The 27,794-nt window shown below is 43.7% G+C and overlaps 1 protein-coding gene across 6 annotated transcripts in view; it reads right to left on the reverse strand.

Moving 5' to 3' along the window:
- Positions 1–27,794, reverse strand: part of LOC116848944 (early growth response protein 1) — a 239,157-nt gene that overhangs the window by 90,351 nt on the left and 121,012 nt on the right. Inside the window, exons 1-2 of one of the 6 annotated variants that reach the window (XM_032825595.1) lie at positions 14,627–15,837; positions 2,376–2,490 (exon numbers count right to left, since the gene is read on the reverse strand). The exons of 3 other annotated variants lie outside the window; for them this stretch is intronic. In XM_032825595.1, coding sequence (XP_032681486.1) covers positions 2,376–2,390 — 15 coding nt within the window. In that variant the 5' untranslated portion in view covers positions 2,391–2,490; positions 14,627–15,837. Of the gene's footprint in view, positions 1–2,375; positions 2,491–14,626; positions 15,838–17,262; positions 17,933–27,794 lie in introns of those variants that run through there. 2 more of the 6 variants (XM_032825594.1, XM_032825596.1) reach the window with 2 other exon arrangements.

Below are 27,794 nucleotides of genomic sequence, written 5' to 3' on the forward strand. Positions count from 1 at the left end.
TCTGCACACTCGGAGATTAGATTCGTTCGGAGGATTTAGATTCGCGGAGAGTACGATTCTATCGGCGAAACGGGCCGCGCGTGTTCGATTCAACGAAACGGCGTACCGACGTTGTCGGACAGAAAAGTGGTACTGGTAATGCAACAAAATGAGACAAATCATTTTCACTCGTCACATTTTGTCAAAGTAACATTCAGTAGCGTACACGCGGAGGGAATATTACAGTTTCTTCTTCATATAAATTCTTTTCAATTTTACTATGTTTCTAATAAAAGGTACAAACACCAATTCCCAGACACGCACCTAATTTTGGACACTCTTATTATTTGGGTCCTTAGATATGAATATTTAAATTTTCAAAATATGAAATATACATGTTTTTTTCACGTTAAAAGTTTAAATATTCGTATTCAAGGACTAATATAGTAAAAATGTCTAGACATAATGAGAAAAAACTAACAAAACTAATAGATATTTCTAGACATGAAAATGGTAGTAGTCATACGTATATAAAGTTATCATCACTAATATTATAGCAGGATATTTAATAAAAAGTTGTTTCCTTGTCCATAATATGTACTAATTATTTCTCTATGTGATTGTAGTTACAACTATGTTCAAATTTTTTCGCAATGTACGTGTCCGAGCATTGGTACTTTATCTCAATCTAGTGAAATCGGCTTTGTTAAGGAACATAGTAATTTTTTTAATAATACATTTCAGTTCCTGAAACATATGAATAGCGCGTATGAAATGACAGGATAGTTAATTTCTATAAAATATCAATCTATTTTTTGCAGTTACATAATTCTATGATTATTTTTACTATAAGATCTTTTTCGTGTATGAATATTTATTTAATAACGTTGCAACGTGTCACTCACGTGTCACAATTGATGGATCCTTGATGCGCATATTAATATCAGGACGAGAGGTTGACGTTTTACCCGCCACCTGTTGCTGCTCTCATCCGTGAATTACGCGTTCGCAGCTACATTGTTGCAAGTGCGAAAATTTCGCGTCGCATTTCGCGTCGTAAATGTGAATCAATTTTTTTTCTCCAAAAATATTGAAAATTATGAAAATATCGCCTATCATTGGAACTCAGACGGAATATAAGTGACTGTATATAGAGAAATATGTATACTGCATTCAAATAAATATTATATTTATTTCAAATAGTTTATAAGTTTATATATCCGCAAGTTTATCATAAGTCTGTCATAAGCATCAAGCTTATTTAAAATGCGTTCTGAATCCTAGTAAATTTAATATTTCAATTAAGAATATTGAAAATTTTTAAAATAGATATACGGTTTGTTTACTTGCATATTCTTTATTGCAGACAATTTAAAAAAAAAAGGAATAAACTGAGCGATCACTTTTCTTAGCAGAGTAGAATAATGATCTGCGTGTACTCTGTGAGACCAACTGCTGTCACGACTGCATTGATCAAATTTTGCGTGTAAGATCTCGTATATATTGTTCACACAACGAAAGTAACATATCGTTCGTCGTTCAATAAATTTCAATGAAACAGCCGGGACAAGAATCTTCAGCGGGGATGTTAAAGGCGCGTCCGTTTCGAATTAACCGAGTGTAGTCATAAGTAAGTTAGCAACCGGCGACTTTTCTCGGGGGCATAAAATCCTCCGAACGTTTCAACGCCTAAAGAGATTTACGAGACGGCTAGAGGGAGAGTACGTGAAGGAGTGCGAGGGGAGGGAGAGAGAAAAAATAAAAAGAGAAAAAGAGAACGATTACAGAGGCTCACGGTGCGGGAGAGGAAGAAGAGGATGGGGAAGAGGGAGAGAAAAATAGCGAAACCACAGCCACCCTCCGCGCCATGGGCGTGCGCCACGGGGCCCCGTGGGACCCCGTGTAAGATCTCACATAAAGATCGTCGTCCGTGCACAATAATGGCCCCCGGGCTGCCTGTCCTGTCGCCCGTATTCCCCGTGACCTCGTCGGCGACCGTTATGACGAGGCACTCGCTCTGTTGCAGCTTGCCTTGTACTCCGCGTGTAAACCACGCGTGTACGTGCCTTTTAGGGCCCCTCCCGCCTCGCCGCGCTCGCGCATTCACGAGACAATGGCGCAGGAACAACGAAGCCGCAGGGGTGCGATGTAACCCTCAGTGTGCGCGGCTATCTCAATTTGTATCTTTCACGAGCGGCGCGCCGAGTTTCGCGCGTGTTACGTCTACTTCTGCGGATCGCGCGACACGTCCCCGGCCGGGATAATTAGATCTCGGTGTGGGGGCCGATATCCACACGAGAACGACCTCCTCGGTGAAAAGAAATCTTATCGGGAAATTTATCTTTTTCCGTGAGAAAAGCATACAAGATACGGATTTTCTGGAATTTTTGACTCACCTCGTGACGTGACATGTTCCTTTCGATTTTTATCTTCGATATTGTGTCTAACTATTAAAACATTTTGCGCGCCTTTGAATTTTTCACTGCTATTCGCCATTGCTCGGGAATTTACCTTTAAAAATGCAGAAAATCCAAGTATATTTAAAATCGCTAAATACAACTGGAAGATTAATTTCCTAAATATTTCACGGTGTAAAAATCGATGCAATTCACGTATATAAGATCTTTGTTATATTAATGAAAGCAATGTAGAGTTATTTATTATTTCGAATTGACGACTTAATGTAATTTGTTCAATCATCAAATTAATTTGATTTAATTTGATATAAGTCTATGACCTTTCATAATTTTCAGCCACAGAAACTATTTTTTTTAATTATTAATTTTATCGTAACTGTTACCTGACTCAGATCGTACACACAATTCCCGCCGAGAAAGAGATGCATCGTCTTATCGGTGACGTCAGCGCGCTACCTCGGTAGGATCTCGTGGCATTCTAGCTTGGAAAACGGAGCTTTCTAGTGTGCTTTCACCGGGTCGCGCTGCGTGAGTCGCGTGAGTGTACAGTCCTTTTCAGGAGCAACGCGGGCATCCTGCGGCGTGACGATGTACGTTGACAGAATTGACGCGTAATTGCACGCTATACTGTCGCTCCGCGGGCCATAATGAAGCCTTATTATTAACGATCGCCCGCGGCGGAGCGCGCCGATGGTTTCACACGCCGTGAGAGAAATAGAGAGAGAGAAAGAGAGAGAGAGAGAGAGAGAGAGAAAGAGAAGGAAGGAGGAGGGGGAGGAGAGAGTCCTCCTTTCAGCGGGACCTTTATCGCCCTTCTGAAAGAATATCGAGCTCTCCTTTCGAGGCGAGGTGAAAAGAGGAGTCGCTGTGCCCCAAAGAAACCTGAATTGGTCCGCCGCTATACTAACTGCGGTAGCGCCCGGTAGCGACGCGTCATGCGAGCGCGTTGATATTATGACGCCGGGGAACGAAGCGTTTAGCCCGGGTCCGTAGAGAGAGAAAGAGAGAGAGAGCAAGAGAGCGCGAGAGAGACGGCCAGTGCTGTCGTGTATGAAGGAAATTTAAAAGAAATTATTCTTTCCATTGCTCATTTTCTCCCGCATCTTCCTATTCTTGTCTCGGACGGCTGTTACGGTTTTTTACGTATCTTTGGGCGGTTCGTAGAAGAATGGTGAACTCGTTGGAGGATGATTTCGTCGTTGATAGTGTCGTGCTAAAAATTGGGGAATTTCTCAAACGAAGAAGTTACGGACAAAAGTCCAACTCGAGACGCGACATTCCGTCCGAGGAGAGTTTCCGCTCGTTACACGTTGCTCAACAGCGGACCTATCATTGAAATATTGCTTCATTGTGAGAAAATAACATTTCAAAGATATTAAATATTTGTTCGATAAGTGCAAAAATAACATAATTACTTCAAAATCTACTTTTATTTAAATAGAAAAAATAATTGCTTTCATGAAGAGCTAAAGTTTCTTCAACGTTTCAAAAAAATATACGATATAGTATAAGAATTATAAAGGTATATTTCCTTGTGAAAAAAATATTTTACATTAATGTAAGCAAATATGTTATTAGTACCCGTCGAATAAATATTTATTGTTTCTTAAATATTTTTTTTCTCGTTGTATGTGACGACAAAAGATAACGAGCAATAATCTGTAATGAAATAATGCAGTAATCTCCGGTGTCGTGATATTCTTTTTTCAAGTAACTGCAATATCGTACGATTCGTACAGATTGGCGTTCGGACAGATTTTCTAGGAACATCTATAATTAGTATTCATCGACGTATATGTATAGAAAAGTTTATCTCTCGATCTCTGTGTGTGCGTATGTGTGCGTGTATGTATGTGTTTGTGACATCGCTGACATTAAAATCGTCGCGCGTCGATATGGGTCAATGCAGAACCGCTTTTTGAACGAAAATCTTTACGCGTAACGCTCCGTGCGGTCGTTTTCACGCGAGACTCGCCTTGGCCGCTATGTAATTAGACGGACGGATTTAGTGTTCCAAGAACTAATGAGAGGCCATCGCCATTATTCCCCCGACTGCTTGGGGCTCGCCGCTCGGAGAGGCCGCGCGCGATATGTAACAAAAATGACGATCCTCGGAGCGCGTTATTAATCGCGCCAGACTGCTGGCGCGTTGTCTCTTCGTTTCTTAATTAGTGTTAAAATTAACGTAGATGAACCCTAGACTGATGGCTACAACTACGGATAAGCTGCAACTACAGTCATTTGTCTCGGAAACGGAAATTTTTTGCCCTTGTTTTGCCCATCTTATATTTGACACCTAATTGATACGATAGAAATCAGTGAGGGAAACTTTTGACCTTTCCTTACGAAAGGAGAACGCTGTGAGAGAGCGACAAACCAAAAGGCAAAACCGACGTCTGTGATATTTAAAATTTTTAATTTACTTTAGTATCTTTTTTCTTGGCTCTCCAATAGTAACGCGCCCATCTCGTTGTCAAAAAATTGATTTAACACTCGTTGAAGCACTTATCGTAATTTGAAAGCATCGTTCTCCCTCTTATTTCACTTTTAACGTGGTTTTCATATTTTACATATTTTTGAAGTTCTTGGAGGTAAATTAAAATGAAATTCACATTAGTATGTTCTTTGTAGGCGTTCAGTGTTATTCAGGATTAATTGGATGAGTCATTGGAAGAGTTGACAATCCGGAGCAAATTTTTCCAAATTTGCTGATCGCTGCGGGAGAATTGCCGACAATCGCTGGAATGTATCGCAGTAATGGTGCACAAACGACCGTTATTCTCAATGATCGCGTCGTATACCTTAGACCGAAAGAAAGAGAGGCCTGCCAAAGAGGCTCTTTTCGCCGGGTTTCATCGTTCTCCCTTTTCCCGTTCTCGCTTCGTGGGTGGACGTTTCATATGGTTTACGGTTCTTCGAGCCGGACAATGGTCAGTAGCGGCGGTGTTCGCTGCGATTTTGTGGCGGGTAGCTATTATGCCACTGTCCTTAAATAGCACAAACAAGATCAAAGAGTGGTCTCCTACGAGAGTCGGGAAAGTCAAAGTTTCTGAACAGCCGAATCCATGCACAGCTACCGAATTTACGAAAGACGGAAAGGCGCCCCCCGTTGAGCTCTCGAGGGCGTGTAGACGATGACGATCCGAGCTAATATTCTTTTCCTGATTTATGTGCGAGGGCGAAAGGACCGCTTCGCCCTCGCAAACCATAACAAATCGGCATTCAGCACCAGAAACACGGATTTCCTCGGACGAAAAGAAGAAAAATAGAGACACGTCCCATTAGCTTAGAGCAACACAACAGTGTGCGGGCATTAATTTGAGGTCTACGACAAAACTGGCGTGTTTATCGCAATCATTCGTTCCATTCGTCACTCGCTCATCATCGTTTTCGACGGTTCAGGACTCCTACTGTATGTTGATTTACGGTTTCCTCGTCAATTAACCGCAACTTCAGCGTAAAGAATATATAAATTACGGCTCCAAGATGCTCCCAAATTTCTTCGTATTCGATTTTTCAATATAATTTGTTATAAAATCAAAAGTAATCGTGAGTAGATTGTAAATGTATAAGTTACAAAGACCCTTTTATTGTTTTCAAGGAAATGGGCTCCAAGCGGGCGAGAAGGAACATTTGACTGTAAAACGAAACCATACTTCCTGTGAATGAACATCCGTTCCATAATAATTATCGCCTGTTATTGATAACCAAGATTCTGCTAGTAGTTTCGATTGAACTAAAATAACACACCGAGTTAAAACCGTCTGTCGGGCTCGAAACTTTTTGAAACTCATTTTTTTGGGAGAAATGGGGTACACTTTGAAACTTATACATTTGTAATCTACTAGTGATTATATTTGGGCTTATAACAAAATTAATGAGCAAATCGAATACAAAGAAATTGGGGAGCAAGCAAATTGACATGTTCCTGATCAAGTTGATACCAATCAATGTTACCTAGTTTATATGAGGTGATATTATTTTGTGTATGTGATATTGTTTATGTGTGTGAGAGAGAGAGAGAGTCTTAATTATTAATCTGCATATGTAAAATAGAAGGTCCCTACAAACTTCTAAACTCTTTGGCCGATCCGGACCAAAATTTGCATAGTTATTCTTAAGGATTCTGTGGAAAATACAGTCTACCATGAAACTGGACACTCCATCCCTCCTCCTGAAATTTCATCCCCTCGACTTTGTAATAACCCGGGGCAATGCCATGCAGTTTAAGCTGGCAATTCTTATTGTTAATCAAATTCCGGTTGCCACGTTGCATGATTTATCAGGAACCAATAACATCATCTTGTGGAAACCAGGCTGATTGAGATCAAGCTGATCAGAACCATGGGATAAATTGCTAGTCGGGTCCGCCTTTGTAACAATGCAACAACATGAAAATTCATATCTAATGAGGGAGTTACGGGACGCGAATGGTGCTTTAAAAAAGAACAACCACATCGTGATCTCCGCGATCGGGCAGTTATCGATGTCTCCGGTTTCTACTTGCCTCGCGTTAATTAGCCGTCTTCAGTTCGCGAGCCCGTCAGGCCCCGACCCCGCCGAAAGGCAGCGGACGTTATAACTTCCCGATGCGTGGCGCGATAAAAAAGTGTGAAAGGCAGGGCGACGCGCGGAGGGAGGAGGGGCGAGACGAGACGGCTGAATCGGGAGCAGCGCACTTTGATCGAAACCGGGCACAAAGAGCTCGCCTCGTCACCGGCTGAATAGCCCCGCCAAGAAGGAGGTTGGATTAGGTTAGGTTAAGTTACGAGGGTGGAGGGTCCCCGCCGGCACGGCAGCGACGTCTTGAATGGGGCACGTGCTACCGCCGCCGTGATCTTTGGGCCCTTCGTCTGGCAATCTTCGTCTCTTTCTCTCTCTCTCTCTCTCTCTCTCTCTCTCTCTCTCTCTCTCTTCTTTTCTCCTTCACGTTGCTTGTCTGCCTGCTCGTCCGTACGATCGTCTAGAGACGGATCTAGGACTAGAACTAGGGGAACTCCTCGATGTTTCTTTTGGCTCGTCCCGACAGCTGCTCCATCGAATTTGCGATTCCCGCGGCACGTGTCTCAGCACGGATCTTCTTATATACAACGCACGTACGGATCGAGCTGTCTCGACGACGGTGACCGCGGTGAATACCGCGGCAGTATCGTCCTCGTCTTTCGATCGTACGACTTCGTCCGATTCGATGTTTCGAGACGCGCGCGCGCGAAAGAGAGAAAGAGCATCGGTGGCTGCATCGCGAATATTCGCGATATCAACGGAAGTTTTTATTCTACAGAAATGTAAATGTTGCAAAGGAAGCTATGAACAATTTGTGGTTGACTGATAAAAGATTGCAACACTTTTCCCTCATGTATTTTGCAACGCATTTTCTGTATTCACTAAGGAAATGTATTTAAAAAAAATTAATTCCCTTATTGAATACGGGATGAAACTCATCGAGGAAAAGGTGTTGCGACTTTTTCAACCAACTGTACCATTTTGGCCACTTTTCATTGCATTACGTTTTTGGAAAATAATTTCATTATTATTTTACTTTTATTATTATTATTTTACTTTCACTATCACCTGTTTAAGATCATTTGTTAAACAGTTTTGTGGCGATCTCAAGACGACGTCAAGTATGGTCCATACACATAGAAAAATATTCTACTATTAAAGAAAGTCGTTGGTCAGTTTGTTTTTTTTCCTTAAAATAATTCTTATCTTCAACAAATATTTTCTTGATAACAGTTCTAAACTATACTCACAAATTTGAGAAGAGCTCATTATCGTGTATTCAAAAGAAGAGTAAATTCTTCTCGCAAGAATATTATACAACTTGATAGAAGAAAAAGTTGCTTCGACTCTATGTAAGTAAAGCAATTTTCATTTTAATTTAACATTCTCGATTGCAATGCTAAACTCACTAAGACTCAGAATGTTTTTTGAATAAATATGATGTTCAGGATGAAAAGTCATGGCAGATTTTTGCGAATATACAGACCTTATGAAACACTTGAAACAAGTGATATTCACTTGAACACAGTGTACACTCTTCTGTGTGCAGAAGACACTTCGTGCTTATTATCGTCACTTTGGTCGTGAATCATAGCCCGCCTAGTCTCATACCACTCGTCCTCGCCAATGATCGGGAGCGACCGTCTCACGTTGGCCTCTCTTTACGAACGTCCAAGAATTCCGCGTTCGTACGTTTCGCGTTCTAGCGAAACGTACTTTTCAAAGTGTATACTTCCAGAGACTCATTTTCCTCATTGTCGACTGTTGAATTCGGGCAGAGAAAATTACGGGTTCCTCGTAACCACGGGGGCGGTTTATCCCGGGACGTGCGCTCATTGTACGCTCGCGAGATCGCTAGGCGCGCGAGCCGCGAGGGTGCTCGCGTGCCGGAACGCAAATGCGTGCACGCCACGCATCTGTCTTCTCCAGGGCAACCGTGTACACGCACACACGCGTACGATTGTACGCCGAGCGCATTTATATACGTATGACGCGTGCACGTAATCCGCGGCCCGCAAGGCGCTCGCACATCCGTGCGTGCGTGCGTGAGTGCGAGTTCGGGCACGCGAGAGAGGCGCATAGTGATATATGGTGCGTGTACACAATAAAGGTCGGTGCATCCAGCCCCCATAGTCGTCGCTGCGCTACCGGTACGACAATCGCGAGGCATTACCGGCGTCGCGCGTCGAAATTTCGCCACCCCACCGCCTGACCGTGCGACGAAATCGCGATCGTGAATAAGTGTGCTTTCGTTCGCCGTAACGGACGCCCGACGACAGCCGTTGAAATGCAATAAATCCGCCAATAACAAATTGCCCAGTCCTCAATACGATAACTGCGGAATCGCGCCACGATTTATGAACGAACGGCGCACGACTCGATCCTGCGTTCGATTCCGCGGTTATCTGCCTCGCTAGCCTCGTGAAATTTTCATCATCGATGTAACAGCGGAGACCGCGGGTCTAGAAGTAAACCTAGTCGCGTAGCATTTGATGAATATATTATTGTGGCAGGGCCGATCGTAAACTATCATGCGCATCGTCTCTAATGTTAGCGCGCGCGCGCGCGCGCGCTAACGGTAACGACTGGAATTTCTCGATGACGTTGACGTATCGCAAACAAACTCCGTATCGAGCTACGACGTCATAACATCGCCGATAAATCAGGAATAATAGATCTGGTGAAACAAGTTCAACTCGGAGCTACTTTCACTTCATTGTACGTCGCGTTTACAGGTTTGTTTATGTACCGTTACCGACGACGCGAATGACAAATGGATCGATGGCGAAATCCCGTCTGGAATGTGGCGCGTCAAAGAATACATTATTAATTGTGCACTCTCCTCGTGTCTCCTTACCGAACGTGCAATGGGTCCGTCGTAAAAACATCAGAAGGCAAAATAATTCTGTCTCAATCACCGTGCTCACACGGCCATGACAACAATAGCCCGATCAAACTCTCAGGCCCGAGCAGAGGATTGTTTTGGTTGCGCATTAGCACTCACGTCGACATGAAACGTTTAGTTGTTTGCGCGAGGTTGTATCATTTTTTATTAAATCGAGAATATTCGAAACATGATTCTTGCAATCTTATACAAAGTGTCTTAAATTAAACCACCAAAACCTGTTTGTCTCAATGTACGTTTTCATGGTCAAATGCAGCTCCCGTCCTTTTTTTTCGTACATTCCTTGCAATATATTTCAGCTATAATGCTCAATATATGTCGCTCTAGGATAAAATTATGATATAGATTACGACATCGAGATTTAATATTCATATTATTAATATTCATGACTTAACAAACGACGCGAATTTTGCCTCTCCTCTACCCAATGACGTGCGAGTTCAACAAGGATCCTAGGCTACTTCGACGGCGCGTGGCTTCCACAGCCGTGCGTGCGACGCACTCGCACGATTCGGGGCACACGAGAGGAAAGACGGTCCTACGCGTTATATATAGAGTAGCACGCAATAAATACCGCCGGTTACTTGTTATGCTACCGGAATACCGACCGGGGTTACAATGTTACAGCGTGACATCGGGTCCGGAATTTCTCGACGACGGCGACGGGTGATACGCGGTGACTGTATCTCGTTGTATTTTAATGTCACTCTGACTGTCCCGTCGGCGGGACGTCCCGCTGCGTCCGTGGGATTAACCGATTACACTCGCTCGTCCCGCTCGGACGTACGCGAGACTCGCGGAAACTTGGTTACCGCGCGCTGTTCCCGCGGCGAAACGACTGCCTCGCACGAGATTAAGCCGAGGAGCTCTCGTCACACTCAACGCGGAGAGATAACAGCGAATCGCCGGTAGCCTAAAAATGAGACGCGCGAACGCCGATTGGCGACGGATTAGTCTCGATCAGTAAAGTAAAAAAAATAATCTAGAAGAGTAAACTCTTCAAACTGTGCAAAGCCAACGACAAACTCGCGAGACAAATCGCTCTGAGTGCTATTTAAAATTAAAACACGACAGAGAAAAGTATCCTGCACGAAGAGACTTTTGCACACTGAAAAAAAATACTTGAAAATTTATTTGGGGGACAAAAATTAATTTTTACAGAAATAAATTTTACATTCCCCCCACAAAGAAATTTTCAAGTATTTTTTTCGATGCAGTAAAAATTGTTTCACAGAAATAAATTTTATATCCCACAAAGAAGTTTTCAAATATTTTTTTCCAGTATAATAAATCACAGAATAATATAATTTATTATATTAATACAAGATACTCGCGAATAATACAACAATGCACAATAATGCTAAACCTGACACTAATTTTCCTCAAGTCCCGTGTGGATTCAACATGTAGCAGAAGCAACATGTAGATATAGATGTACCCCTGAGCACAAGAATATCGTTTTCGCGGGAAGGTTAAAAGGTGATTTCCGCGCGAAACCGCGAAGGGGCGGTCTATTTTCGCGGAGCTATTTGCACTGACGTGTTTTTACGGGCTACCGCGTATCAGACGCAATCAATTTTCACCGCGAAAGAATGACGAGATTGCGTGACGGCTAGCTGCGCGTTACTACCTGCTGTAACATACGCGAATTATGTAAGTACCGAATCGCCGCGCGACGTGCTAACACACGGACACTCGCCGCTATTGTGCGACAACGCGCTCGTATCGCACGTGGTGATGGTGGTGGTGCTGCTGATACTTCATCTCACTTCGCCTCACCCCTCACCTCATCTCACCTCACTCACTCGCCTTTTTCCGGTCTATTCCGCATACTCGCGCGCGATTTATGCGGTTGCCCGTGTCGGCGATAATTTACGACGGAAAGTCGACGGAGGAGCGGAATACGTCGAGAGACTTTCCGCGAATGTCCGCGTTTGTACGTGCGAACGAAATGGGCTGTGTTCGAGACATCGCAGACGCGTCTTCCGATGATCGCGAAGGTGGACGAAATCGGCATCGACGGAAACCAGTGGTGCGTTTATTTTTATTAATACGCAAATCTCGGAGCATATTTTTTATACTAGTCACATATCTTGGAGATGTGTTCTACTTCGGCATCGAAAGGCTAAAGTAGGTCACTGCGGTGAAAAATATAGGTGCTGAATTTTCAATTCTAATATGAAATTTTGGACATATCTTAATGATTCAAACTGTACAATATATTAATATATTAATTCTGCAGAGAGCGAGAAAAAGAGAGAGAGAGAGAGAGAAAGAGAGAGAGAGAGCAACATAAAATTTTCAGGAGATTACGTGATAGATAAAAGCTGGGGTAGAATCTACCCCATGTACCAGCTGGCGAACTTAAGGGGATATCAAAATCGACGATGAACTCCAAAAATGTCCATGACATAAATGACAAAACGTCATGTCAGATAAACAGTGACACAATCACGCTATTCTTGTCGCATTTCTTGTACATATAGAACTTATTTAAATATGTTCTGCTCTGTTTTGTCATATTTAACGGATTAACATAACCACGCATATGTAGAAATCTTTCTGGAAATCTCCCGCATATTTTCAAACTTCTAAATTCAGCTGTAAATATGCAACGATGTTCTTTGAAATTTTCAAGCGGCAGAACTTTCGTGTCAGGCAAATTACGCTAACCGACAGCTCCAGGTATCAATTTTGTATTTTTCTATCGTTTCTTTTTTTTTATTATTTCCATCACATATTGGGCAATGCTAGAAGTTATTCTCGCACACATCTTCATTATGTAAAAGCATTTATAGTTCTGTGCGAACGATATATCACGTCGATTTTGCAGGAAAATATCGATATTTTGTCAATAGTCGAAGTATAGTATTCCCTGACCTTAATTTCAATTGACAATCCAATATCTAAATCAAAATGAAAAGCGATGTGACTTCAGAATATATTCTTTCCTTTCAGAGTAGCCCAAATATAAATCTCTTTCTCTCTCTCTCTGTCTTCTCCTCGCCTTCCTAACCGCGGCTGCCGCGGGAATATTAGGTGAAAAAAGCATCGGGATACGTGTTGTACGACGAAACGCACATAATGGGCGCGATACGTATAGAATTTGGTGAAAAAAGAAATGATTTCCTTGACCATAATTTATAGAAATTATTTCTCCATGCGATTAAAGTTGCAAACATTCTTTTCTCAGTGCAACTGGCGCGCGTTCCCTCTTCCTCTCTCCCTCTCTTTTTCTCGCGAAAACGAGACAAAGGGCGATTTAATTGTCAACGTGCGCCGCGCGAGGAGAGAGAAAGGCTAGGGAAAATAAATACACCTTTCGAGACGAGATACGGACACGGATATACGCCGCGGTACTAACGATCCCCGATAAGGCGAACAACCGTTTCCCCCTAATGGCGTCGGCGGTCGCGCGCGCCCAAGCGCGCTGCGCCTCTCGGTGTCTCTCACCCCCGTCTCGCAGCAATTAGTAGGCTAACTTTCGCGATATCTCCGGGCGATAATCTCCGGCGACATGGCTAACGTGGCTCGCCCTGTAAGCGGCCCATAATGTTAACGGGAAGAACTCATTATTCTTCGCTATTAATACTTAATGATGTACGGAAAGATGTTTCAGGCGCGTCAAATAGATAATGAGCGGTGCCAAGCGCGAAAATGTGCGCGGGCTCACACACGCTGCGATCGCGTCGCCGATATCGCGACGCAATTTTAATAATATATAAAAGCGACACCCGCAGCTGCGGACGCGACGGAATCGCAATCGCGGGCCGCGATAATCGCGCTCGCCGGCACCGTTAAACGGATCGCCGCATTTTTCTCCCAATCGATAATTATCCTGAACCTGTTCCTACCTCTGCTGGCCATGCCGGGTATGAGGAGACACGCGCGAATTTCGGAACACGGCGGTGTAATTTCTGTGCACGACTTGTCAAGGGAAACGATACGGCACGTAAGTTGAAGCTTGTGAGATGTTCGCGAAGGCTCAATCTCCCTCGGTCGTAAAGGCAGATGTGTGTGGTCATGTAAAAGATATTAAGGGAGATCCCTTTGAAATTTTTAAAATTTTTCTCAACACTCGTGTCAATTATTAACGGATTTGTATGAATTTTTGTCCCTTTTTCGTTCTTAAAGCATCGCTTAACATTAAAATACCAAAGATCTGAGACTCGAAGTTAGAAAATACTCGGGTAGATTTTTATGATTCTCACCACGTATCATTATACATTTAAATTTTCACTTTAAATTTCACAAGATATACTATCTTGAGTGAATTTTGAGAATTTTTTCGTATTTCTATTTCGTCCGTCTGCGTAATAAAAAGAATACATTGAGAAAGAAAAATAGTTGATTAATAGAAAAATACTTAATTTATCTGTGGGACATGAAGGTTATTTCTGTGAAATAAGCCTTTCCCTGGCGGAAATGAAAGTATAAGAAAGAGTATCAAATGTCGAATAAATAAATAAATTCTTTTGTTCTGAAGAATTTCGAAACTCTTCTTTGCGCAAAGAAGAGTTTAAGTGTCGTTAAACATCATTTTCACCAGAGTTATGCCGCAAATAAATCTCCAAGTACTTCTTTCTCGATGTATGAGCGCCAGGCGTATGAATCATCTATAAGAGACGCAAATCGATTAGGCAAGTTACTGCCAAATTCGCGCACAGCCGTCTATCTGGATGACGTGGCGACTTCGTGTGTATCTCTATGCTCTTTTGTATCATTCTGTGACGTAAATGGAAAAGTTTGGAGGGTGGGTTAACGGGTAGAGACGGCGCTTCGACGAAATTTTCACGGGTACCATGCATCGCGACGAGCTCACCTCTCGTGCAGATGGCAGCGTGAATCCGCTTGTCGACAGTCGTTCAATGGTGGCGACGATCGGGAGCACCTTCCACCGTCGGGTGCATCTCGTAGCCCGCACTCCACATCACTGCGAATCCGCGTTATCCGTTCGCGCTTAGCACTTTCCGAATTCGCACTTCCCGTGCGAAATCTCCTCGGGGCAAAACGGCGAATCTCGAATCAGCCCGGCGGAGAGTCTCCTTCGTCGATCGCGCTTCCGACGATCCCCGGCGCTCTACACTCGTCCGTTAATTTGCGTCACGGTCACATTCGCGGCACGTGCGAGGAAAGTGACAAGTACCGAGGCCTCTCAACAACACGGACTCTCATATCGTATCGGAAACACACATTCGAAAATATGTCGGGAATTTCCTTGTATATAACGCCGTCGCGAACAATCTTGTTTATGCTCCGCTCGATACTTTCCACACTGTCACGGTCGTCGTGTCATGGGTTTATCGACCATGGAGGCAAGTGTAATCCGTAAACAGACTAATTCCACGAATTCTAGTCCACGTGGCAATGACGAGCCGTTGGATTAGCGTTGTCTCTTCCACGAGACCTGCGAAACTGTTCGAAACTTCTCGATATCCCAAACGTCCTTTCGCGACGGCTCTCTCATAGATGCTATCTTCCACCACGATGAAAGCTCATCGTTGAAATCTCCCTTCAGCTCCCGCTACTCCCGACTGTCCCGGCACTTAAAAATTCAGCAGCCCTATCGTGGTCCTCTCTTTCTGCCGCCCTCTTTCTCTTTCTTTCTCTCTTTTTCACTTTCTCTTTAGAATTATTCTCGATAGCCTCACTGGTCCTGCAGTCTCCCGGCTGTTTCCGTCGGACACGCGATAGTCGCAGCCGAGGATCCTGCGCGAACTAGCTTGCTAGAGGAGAGATCGCGCGGGGTGCACGAAAACGAACGATCAAAAGGGTTGCGCCGCAACAGGTGAGAAAGAAAAGGGTGGTAGTGCGGGAAGGACGGAGAGCGACGACAACGACGACGAAGGAGAGGAGGAGGAGGAGGAGAGGGTCGGACGATGACGACGAAGGTGTAACACCGCGCGTAGTAGCGGACAGTCGGCGACTAAGGCCCTGAGGAGAAGTCACCTCTCTCTCCTTCGCCTCTTCTCTCGTCCTCTCTTCCGAGGGGTCTCTCTTTCCACCACACGCGTGGCCGCCAACACATCGCCGCGTGCGTGCATCTCCGACACGCACGATACTCCCCCCTCCCCGCCACGTCTCGTCGTCGTCGTCGTCCTCGTCGTCCCCTCCCTCCCCCCGCCGTCCTGCCTACACCTCCCCAGTCCGCCAACCGCGCCCGCCACCCCCTCTTTCTCTCTTTCTCACGACGCGCCGCGTCTTCCTCCGGCGCGGGTACCGCGCGCCACCAACTGCAGCAACCACTTGCAGATGCACACGCGCGCGCGAGCGCGCATACGCACGCACACGCACGTGGTCGTGCACGCGTGTGCGCGCGCGTCCGTGCGCGTTGCGTGCGCTCGCGTTCGCACGTGTGGGTACGGCCGATTCGCGGCGGCGGTGTCGGTGTACGTGTCGGTGGGACAGGAGTGGGAGATGGGACACGCGACACGAGTCGTGGTGGGGTGAGAGAGGGTCAGCGGCAGTGGGGGCACGTCTCGATCTCCCCTCGTTCCTGCGGGCCCCTCTCGCGGGCTTTCTCTCTCTCGCTCTCTCTCTCTCTCTCTCTCTCTCTCTCTCTCTCTCTCTCTCTCTGTGTCTCTTTTTCTCTCTCTCTTTCTCACCCTCTCCTCCGCTACCGTCCGCGGCCGTCTCGCGCGCGGCTCCCTCTTTTTCTACTCTCGATTCTCTCCGCCGGCCTCTCATCCGCGTACGTGCCTCTCTCCGTCTCCTTCGATTACGCGCGCGAGATACTCCGGGTTTCTCGTGCGTGCTCGTATACGCGCTCGTCTCGCGATCATCCGCGGGCAAGATCTCGCGTTCCCCGCGCGTGAAACGCGTCTCTGAATGCACGTCGCGGCAACATGCGCCGCGTATGGATTCGGTCGGAGCGGATATAAAGAGCGAGATTGCGGTATCGTGTATCTGGTTTTATCAATTAAACGATTACTTCATGCTGCCACCGCCGTGATAAAACGCGCCACCTCGGCGTGCGGAGTTAAGGTTGTTGTTGCTGATAAAGCGCGATGTGTCTCGGCGAGGACGCTCCTCTCCGTAAATAAAAAGAATCAATTGTGATATGTAACTCATCGGTAAAATCGATTGCGATAAACGCAATCACGTGCGTAAATATAACCCCGAACGATAATTAAGAGATTCAAGCGTTAACGCTTTCGCTGATCCAATCCCGGCTTCACGAGCTCGCTCGAAGTAAACTGGCCAACCACAGACGATTATTCCAAGAATAATCGACTGTGGTTGGCCAATTTGCCTACGGCTTACAGCTCAGAGCAAAGTCATGGATGCGGGGTAATGTATGTTCAACCCGTTTCTCTCCTCTTCGCGTTGCAACGTCTCGTCTTTACCACACTCTAATGACGATGCTTTCTCATTAGCAAGGTTGTGCAAATCTTATCGGATCACTGCGTGTGACCGTGATCGCTTTGAGGTTTTCTTTTCAGATTCAGCTGTACTCACCACTTTGAAGCTCCTCTCCTCATTCTCGTACATAGGATGTATCACCTCCACCATCGTAGCAGATCTTCATGTAGGTAGTGTTCCGGTGATTTCCCCGCGGCACAGCATGCATCTCATAATGTATCAGAACGTCAATTACGACTGGGAGATCGCTCGACGATTTTCAGAGCAACCCGAGACAAAAAACACGCACGATCGCGACTCAATCTGACGATCGCGATTCCGCAAGTCAATTCGACGACCGCGACATTACTCGATCGGGGATGAGATTTTCGCGGCACGACAGACCGATCGCGTTACACTCACTGCTGGCTACGAGACGGAGCGGTGATTTGTCACCATGTTGCACTCGTGGAATTCGCGGGCGCGTCTTGTCTCGCGGCTGAGGTTGAAAAACAATCCCACGCGTGTCAATGAACGAGAAACGACTAAGCGGCGACGACGATTTTCGTTGCCGGCGACCTCTCCTCTCCGGGTTGCAAAATCCGGCTCGCCTGCCCCCGTCGCTCCCCTCCCAGCCGAGGGTTCGACTCCTGAGAGGGGTGGCAAGCATTCACTCTCTCCCTCCTGGTTCCCACGCCGCGTCCCGATTCCTCTCCTCGTCCCTTCTCCTCCACCGCCTCCTCGGCGGTGTCCTCAGCGCTGCCGACTCCTCCCTTGGAGACGCGCCCTTCTCCGGGGGTAGAGCGCGTACACATCCTGCGCCCCTCTCGGAAATCGTCCGCCGCCGCCCCCGGTGCGGCGCCGCACCGGGGGTTGAGATTTATTCGCCATGTCCCACGCTGCTCTCGTGGCTGCGCTCGGCCTCGTATAATTTCGAAGCAACTGGTGGCGAAGTCTATACACGCGGTGTCCCGCGCGACCCCCTACGTCTCTTCTTTCTAACTTTCGCGAGGTCTGCCCGAGATGGAAGACACTTTGGATAGAACCAGACTTGCGCCTCGGATCCGTCATTAATAGTCATCACTTGAAATTTGCCCCACGTGAGAGATACTCGGATATAAATTTAGAGTTAGATTTGAGTAAGCTAGTTGTAGTTAATATAAATTTAGAGTTAGATTTGAGAAGTGAGCCTCTCACTTTGAGTAACACGATACACGCGACGTTGCATCTGTAATCGCGATTCAGCTGAAGAACTCGTATCTAACTCTAAATTTGAACCTGAATATCTCATCTCAGATAAATTTCAAGTAACGTCTATTAATACGAGTCTTAGATCTCAAGATTACGTTTACACGAGATTTATCGGGTTTACGTATTTTCTGCGAACCCGCGCACTCCGCGTATGCACGATCTCCTTCCATATAGACTTCATTTTTGAGATTGAACTGAACAGCTTGTTGAATTTTACATGTGTCTTTACATATTTTTGACACTTTGATAAATACAGAAAGAAACATACCTGGGTTGCACTCCAAAACGTCCTTTTGAACAAATTTTACTCGATACTCTATAGTATATGTAACGTGAACTATATAGGTATTGAATAAAATTTTCCTCAAAAAGAACGTTTCGGAATGCAACCCTGATTGATGCAGCAGTCGTTTGTGAGGGATGGTGTCTAACGCAAATCTTGGGAGAGAATTCAATTCTGAAATATTTCTCTGACACATCTGAGCAACTCAATTACTCTTAATAACGATTAATTCGCACGGGAAAATGAGCGAAATGAGAAAGAAGAATAGCCTCGTAGGAGGATGAGAGAATGCGAGCGTTTGCGAGGAAAGACGAGAGGCGCGCGTCGAGCGAGAACGGGAGAGCGGAGGGACGAAATAAAAGCGCGACGGTTACGTTCGAGCGATCGATTCTGGGCGTGAGCTCGCTGCAAGTCACGGCCGAGAGCATCGATGTTTTAATTAATGTATCGATGGTGGGGCCAGACACGGGTTTATCCGGCGTCATCTTGTTGGACGTATCGGGACCGGCTCTCTCTCTCTCTCTCTCTCTTTCTCTCTCTCTCTCTCTCTCTCTCGCAGCCCACGCAGAAGGCTCCTCGATAATAATTAGGTCGATCGTAGATTGGTAACGTCACGACTTTTCCGTATGGCGCGACACGTTGTTTTAATTCGGGCGCGAGCGACGATGCCTGTCCCGCGGCTAATTATAATCGTGGCACGTATTAACCGAATGTATATAACACGGATCATCTCGAAATATACTAATTATAACTCCAACGATAGATCTCACGGTGGATTTGATAGCCGAGAAAAGTCGGTCTTCCTGTTCCTCGACCCTAGAATCCTAAGCATGAATGAAATTTAGCCATACCAACTTTCCAAACGTTACCATTTTTGAAAATAGACTGAAAAGGTTTTATGGTTGAGACGAAGATTTGGTATAAAATTTGAAGCAAAATTTTTGGCTAAAATGAGACCGATCGAAATGTTTGATACTTTTCTTCTCAATACAATATCAAAGGGAATGAAACCGTATTTCTTGATATTTTCTACACTGATTAAAAAAAAGCATTATATTCTAATCGCTTTCATGGGAAGTTATGACCAATTGAGGACGCGCTAAAATTCATCCATGTTTAGAGTTTACGTAATTTCTTGATATTTAAAGTCCGTTTATGATCACGAGAAAATATTGTGAGAAAAAGACTGGTTTACATTAGAACGACGAGGTGTTGCTCTAATAGGACACTTAACATAGTAACGTTCCTCTCAACGAATTAAAACGTTAAAGATCTCTTCATTACGATTCCGACTATGCTCATTGGTCGGGTCGATAATCTATTCCGCGGCCATTCTTTATTGGATAAGCGCTCTTCCTGTAGCGGGACGTCGCGTTTTATCATTTTAATTGCAAGCAGAAACTCGGAGAGACTCCTCGTGAAGAAATATTCGTTCTCCCAGTCGCTTATAATTGGGCAGTTATTAATACATCGATACCTTAATTACGGAAGAAGCCGACCCCAAAGTGGACGCGAAGTATCTATCATTAAAATGAAGATCGGAAATTCGGGGACACTTTGTAATTAACTTGTTAATTAAGTGCGCCTCTCGTGAAATACTGCACGGTCGGACCGGACGCGCACGCGCGGTGAATTTCGCGTAACGTTCTCGTTTTACGAGTCTTGTCGTCGGCACTCGTCGGCTGCCAGATTTTAAAACTGTGCTTTTTACTAACTTTTTTAAGAATAAATTTCCAAATCTCTCCATCTTTTACAAACACTTTCCCAAATTGATTCAATTTTTCATCAAGTGTCCTTATTATAAATTAATAATACGTTTTATTACAAATAAATAATATACTTGAAAAATATGGAAAATATTTAAATATATTAAGTATTATAATATATTTAAATATTTTCCACTGTAAATCTAAATAAATACTCATGAAATGCTCATGAAAGTAATATACTCATTAGCCAATCAGTTAACACATGTAACGAGCTGGTCTCTTTATAGGCCGTCTAAATTTACCGAATTTTTGCTATTCGCAGAAAAATTTTTACTTATTTTCAAACAAAAAAGATATCACCAGATTTATTGAAATTTCATCAGGGTTGGCAATTCTGGTCGTCGGGGAGCCGGCGAATCTCGAGTACGGCTGATTGAGCGAGTGCGTCGTGAAATAACCCGTTCGATTAACATATGCTGGCTACGTATCGCATAAACATCGGTGAACGCGGACGTTTTGCTTCTTGACATGAGCTTATTGCGAAATTATGCCGCTTCGTGCAAATTAAACATTGGTACGTCTAGCGATATTTAATGCCATATATTTAATGTCATCGTGATACGCAATATCCGAACGGATCCACAATCGATGAAGAGAGAGAGGAGGGAGAGAGATAAAAAATAATAAACCTTAGGAAAGCACGTAACAAACGTTTACAAACGATAACACGCGATAGGACGATTAGTACATCGATAACGTTATTATTGCAACTTGTTTATGGTTACTATCGACATTAATGCTACATAATTGTTGAGGATTAACAATCTATATCCATCAGAACGATTTCAAAAGTAAAATTGCAAGCGTGTTAACAGAAGTGATTATTTTCATTATATTCGTGGCGAATTTTAGTGAATGAGCAAAGATAGAAAATTCTATTGACTCATAAAATATATGAATTATTACATTTATTTTTATTTAGTTTTCTATTAAGATTATTTTTTCTCATATCACTCTGTACTAATAACACAATCAGAATATTAAATCTATCATTTTTTCTTAAAATATTAATCTAGATGATATATAGTGTTCTTTCTTTTTCATTCGATGTCAGTTGAAAATTCTACTTTTAAAATAACGCTGTTAACAATGGTTAAAGCATGATGTTAAGAAAAAAAGAACATATTTCAAATAAGATATCACCTCCTTTTAAGAGAGAGAAAGAAAAAGTCGCCAGCTAAACTAGAGCGAACCCGTACGGGGAAGCTGTCAATAAACTACGCCGACAGAGCAATAAAATAATTTATTGCAGTATGAAATGATTCTAACAGGGTGGTCTCACCATGAAAATTGGCACGCTCCCCTAACGATATTTAATACTATTGCAACACGCACTACGATTTCAACACAGTAGTATTAGCATTGTTATAAATTAGTATAAATTTCTTTAATAAAAACTTATAAACCGGCATCATTTTCATTGTTTTGATGTGATTTTAGTATTAAGTATATTACATTAATTATCTATTAATGCCACATTTTTTCACATAGTGCAATATTAAATCTGTAATTTTTTTCCTCAGTTATTAACCCGAACATATAGTGTACTTTTAAGTACGGTAAGAGCTGAAAGACACGAGTTTATACTCGACATCAAGGAGACATTGATTAAGAAAAGCGCGTCGGATAACTGCACCGACGATTTATATATAGAGAAGCACGATAAGGTCGAATTTTTATCGACGTTTGCGCAACTTTTCATGTGGGCGTCCCGAACATCACTCACTGACCGTTCGCCGTTCGGTATTAATACAGCTTTGTTTTCCGTATCGAACGCCAGCCGCAAATTCAATCGTTTGAACGGGAACATCGTCAATTGGCCGCAATTGCACCGATCGGGGCCAATACGATGTCGTTCGATCGGCTATCTCGTTGCTCAGCGGAAAAATCTGTCGCGAATTTCATTGAATTATTTGATGCTTCGGTGCGTGTCTGCAACACGAAGGTCGGATTTATCGTGGAGCGCAACGGTAGCGCCCGCGCGACTGTAAAAAAAAAAACAAACACGTTCTTCGTCCAATGTCCTCATTGCAACAAGAATCTAAGTTTAACGAAGAGGAAGACAGGGGACACGTTGAAAAGAGAATTTGATTGACGGAACCAAACTTGGTTAAATACGATCGACCAAATGTCTGGTAATCGCAGCCAAACAGTTCAATTGCCGCTTGTGTGTTTTGCTGTCTCAATACATCTTGCTTAACAGGCAAAAAGACACGGCCAACCAAATCGCATATGCAAAATATTTAAGTTCCCAATACAAAAGTAATTTCTTCAGTGCAACTAACCGTCTCTCACGGCAATTTCATTGCGTCGATCTTATTATTTATTATTATACAGTAGTTAAATAACCGTTCACCGATGCAGAGGTTGCGTGCAGTGTATCAGAAGTTATCGTGTTATTTACTAAACTTGGTACAGACACGCGCTATCACACACGATACTTATTGCTTTTCGCCAGACGGTAAAAATACAGCCGATTACACGCTCAATCTTTAAGCGCGCGGAATACTTTGTTGTTGCGAATACGCGAAAATCAGGCGATATCCGACAAAATATTGTGAATTCGCGCGATGACCCGGCTTAATTTAATCACCGCGAAAGGAACTTTCTTCTGAGACTACGATATCGTACCTCCCTGTAATCTAAACGAGAGAGAAGGCGGGAGAGAGAAAGAGAGAGAAAGACAGATGGAGAAAAACGTAAGACGACGTTGCACGACGCGATACTCCCAGACTGAAATATTTTTGACGCGACGTGACGCACTGTGTGTACGCGATTCTTGCATTATCTTACGTGGGCGTAGCAATCCCGTCGCTGATAAGCGGCTCTCTGTATTTCGCCAAGTGCTCGCGACGTCGCCGTATCTGAAAACCTGCGTCTCGTAGCTGCGCAATCGAACTATTAATCACACGTACAAGCGATGCGTATAAACAATCATTAATAACGTCGCGTTTTGACGAACATTTATCTCAAGGGAAGATATTTTGTGGTTAGTGATCTGTCTTGCGACGCAATGAAACACCTCTGTGCAGGTTGCGCGCTTCGCGCCGTTCGTCGCAAGTATTGAGCTACTCTAATCAACAATTTTTTTATTAACTGACAAGTAAACCTTCCCTACACTCCGATTTCTTTCTAATTTGGTACAAATGTAGAAGTACAAAAAATATTTAGGTCATATTTTTTCATTTTGGCTCACTTTGAGTTTCACGGGCAGTTTATAACTTTTCAATGTTCTCACTCCTATCATGAACAAGTACAACAAAAATGCATAAGAAGTAAAATTGAATACAAGATATAGGCGTTTTTGGTTTGCTGATTACGAATGTCAAGTCAAATATGTAAAATTATTTGTATAAATAATCAAATGTTTGTAAAACATAAATGTTGTAAAACAAAACATGTAAAAAGTTAAAAAACATTATTTACACGACATTATTTAAACAACATTATTTACAATAATTTCTTTGGCCGAGATTCGAACCATTTTTGACTAGCATAGATTTGAAATAGTTTAGTTGGAATCTCGGCTAAAGGAATTTAGAATGATTCGTGTCTCAGTTACGCCGATTTTGTTAAAATTATTTAACTATATCTTCTCTGAACCTGAATTAGTGTACAGGAATCCCCCCTGCCTTCTGTTCCTGCAACTGTTTTCCATCTGATCTCCGAGTAACAGAAAATTCAGTTATATTCAGAGTTGTTCCTTTTCCGTGTGTTTAGATGCTATTTCACTTCATCCACATCCCGATGTAATTGCATCGGCGAGATTCATCCGGGTTGTTTTCGTGCAACGCCGAGATCAATTTTTTTTTTCTTTTTCTTTTCGCGATGGCGAAACGAACAATAATGAAATACGAGGCGCGGCGCAGAACGGCAAAGCACGAAATGATCGGCTCGCGGCTCAATAAAATTAATATATGGTTCTCTCCGCCGTCGTGTTCGTGCGTCCGGAGTCGTAGGTTCGGCGGGCCAACGAGACGCTCGGGACGCTCTTAACTAAGGGTCTACTAACTTTAAATCCGATAATGAATGTAATCAGCGGAAATAACATGGAATCCACGCCGGTCCCGGTCAGGCCGCGGCCGCGTCCAGGTATACATTCCCTGACCACAGCGTGACTGATAATTATACTCGGCGAGAGAGCCTCTCCTCGTCTTCCTCTCCTACGCCGTCGTATCTCGCCGAGAGCGAGAGTGGAAGCGAAAGCTCACGGGAACAACGCTGCGCGTCGCAGTGACGAATCTCGCGAACGGACAGATGCGCTTGGAGTGCGTCGAAAAACACGCACACGGACATATTTTCTCTGACACGCGAACAGCGCGTGCATTTATACATTTGGCGGCATGTTGCCCGCTGAAAAAGTTATTTTTGTATCTGGAACTGAAATATTTGCTACATACAATTTCGTTGGCATTGCCATGTTTTCACTTGTATCAAGTATGGGTATTGTTGAGAAAGCTCACATAACGGCAATTGAATTTCTTAGTCGTGCAATTATCGAACGTTTGATTGATCCAAGCCAAAAAAAAGCTTTATCTCCTTCGTGTGCATTTCTAAAACGTTATAAAAAATGTTATAATTTGTAGTTCTACAACTTATGTAGTTCATTCTTGTATTTTCTTCACTATTCACTTTCTTTGTACTTTCCGCGATTTTCCTACACTTTCCTCGCTATCAAAGGGGATTCCTTCGTGAACAAACAAACAAACAAATGCACCTCTGATGCTCGCGAGCATGGCGCCTTTTTCTCGAGAAGCGAGTCGTATTAACTACCGACATACGCGTCCGTATCTGGAACTTTGTATCTTTCGTAATACATTTTCCTACAATCGCGATCGTATTCTATTTCGTAACGCCATATCGGGGGATATCGGCTACGAGCGACTTTCAATCGCACGATGTCCAATCGACATCGTTACGTCACGTACACACACAGTGTACACACAATGGGCACGTGCGCAACGGGCGAGCGAGGTACCTGTCGACCTCGCGACGCGAGCCGCGAGTAACGGTAGTCCTAATTGAATTATTGTTTCAGTTAATGTCGACATTCATCATAAGAGTGCGCGCACACACGCAGCGTCGACGGGGAAACGCACCCATCCCGCCCAGGGAGTCGCGGCTCGCTCACAAAAGCGTGGAGCATTCATCTTCGCGTCGTGTAACGTCGAGCGAAACGCGACACGGCGGATCCTCTTTCTCCGTCTCTGCCACCCTCGTTCTCCCCTCGAGCCTTCCTCGAGCATCGCCCATATCCCGAAAATAACCGAAAAAATTATGAAATTGTGGATTAATCTACATTGCATATAAAAGTGCGATCTTAAACAACTTGAAGTTGATTCAGAGTCTGGATCAAAAGTTGTTCGGAGTGTAAGACTAGCAAACATGATGGCATCAAATGACGTCTCCGACGTCAATAATATGCCATTAATATGTCACCTGACGCCATTTTGCTATCTGTCATAGAAATATATAATGTCGCTATACCCATATGGCACAAATGTTCAATAGATATCCTAAGAACGTTCTAAGAATATTCAAACGTTCTTAGGATATCTATCGAACATTTGTGCATGGGTATCTAGTAAAGGAAAAAATAATGACAAAATGATGACAAAAATCTCAATTATTGTATCTTTGTATAGGTATTTTAAGTATTCAAAATAATGTATGCAAAGTTTCGTCGTGGTTTAGAGATAAAAAGAGTTTGAAAGTCAAAAATAATATAAAGTAAACAAAATATAAAAATACATCGTATAGAAATACGATTTTATACGTGTTCTTACGGAAATTAGAAATGTTAGCGTGTTCCTAATTTTTAGTGACTTTTTTTCAAGGACTAAATGGACACTTCTTAAAGACGTATTTACGCGATGTTCCTTTCGTCAGATCACAAATGAATTTCTCATCAATTGAACCGCGACGAATCTTCTCTGCGCAAACGACTCCAAATTTATCTCCCTTATTCTTGTCCCATAATTCCAAAACGCGACCATTTGAATAATGTCGAATTGAGATCGGACGATTTATTTCTGAAGGCACATTTTGAGGAAATTTTGCGTTGTTCGATTTAGAATCGATTTAGAATCAAATCATTCATAGTTTGTCGAAATGTAGCGAAATTCTTCATCATTTGATATCGGATAGTTTATCCAGAAGCGATCATAGTCTCACTCTTGACAGAGAAGCTGTAAGCATCATGAACTTACAATTCAATATTAGTCAGTGCTAATCTAGAGATAACGTTTATCGTGAACACGATACGTCTGAAATCCGCAGAAGCAGAGCATTGCGTCAGTTCCGGTGGCTCGATATGCTCATTAATTTCATTCGGCCAATGAAACAAATGGACCGGTCAGTGCACGCCGTACTGTGCCCGCCACACAACAATGTCGTCTGACAAGATCCTAGGATAGATACCGTGGATGTTTGACAGGAGAAAATTAACGTATTCCATCGCGATAAAAATTCTCCGGACTCGAGCAATTAACGTAACATACAAAAAGACAATTCAGTAGGAACGATCCTTACAGGCTGTGCGATAAGTTTACAGTCGCGGCGATCTAGATCCCGATAAATCCTCCCAGTTCGCGACACCGACGTGTCTCTTTCTACACTTCGGCGCCGAAATATGTGCCCGGAGCGTTACTCTCTAATCAATAAGGAAACCTAGGAAAGCGTGAAATATTATTTACAACTCCATGCTGTGTAATCGTTCAATTCGCCGAAAGCGTGCATTACACACAGAAAAATATCAATTTACTGCGAAGAAAAGTAATTACTCAGTTTACTTTCCTTGTCTAAAGGAATGGATCTAAAGGAATCTAAAGGATCTAAAGGAATATCTTAAAAAAAAAAAAAATATATATATATATATATGTATATATATAAATTTATAAAGTACTTGAAACAAGTAACATTTACTTGAATGCAATGTGTATTTGTCTGTGTGCGTCCACCAAGAAAATGGACTTTCCGAGTTTGTCCCGAGTGCGGTCGCGTCGCAAAAAGCGACCCACATAAATATTCGAGAAAGACCGGCGTTACTCGATCTTAACTCCTCGATCACTGGTCGTAAGTCATTTGCCAAGTGCGAATGGGAGCGTGCAGGGTTCGCGCACCTATATAATAAATGATTAACGGGCGGGCGGGCAACATAGTTGTCGACATCGCGAATAATTATCGCGCACGGCGTGTCGTCGGCGTGGCGCGTCAATTAAACATTTCCACGTTGCCGCAATCCGGTGGTTGCCGTGGTGGTTGGCTGGTCGGCTCGCGACTTCACCAGCCGACTCTATGTGTGCGCGCGAGCTAGAGTGACGTCTTGCACCTTTCTCCCCCCCCCC

This window comes from Odontomachus brunneus, unplaced genomic scaffold (assembly GCF_010583005.1).
Source record: "Odontomachus brunneus isolate Ranch 3 - 2012 unplaced genomic scaffold, Obru_v1 Obru_scaffold_102, whole genome shotgun sequence".
Lineage (NCBI taxonomy): Eukaryota > Metazoa > Arthropoda > Insecta > Hymenoptera > Formicidae > Odontomachus > Odontomachus brunneus.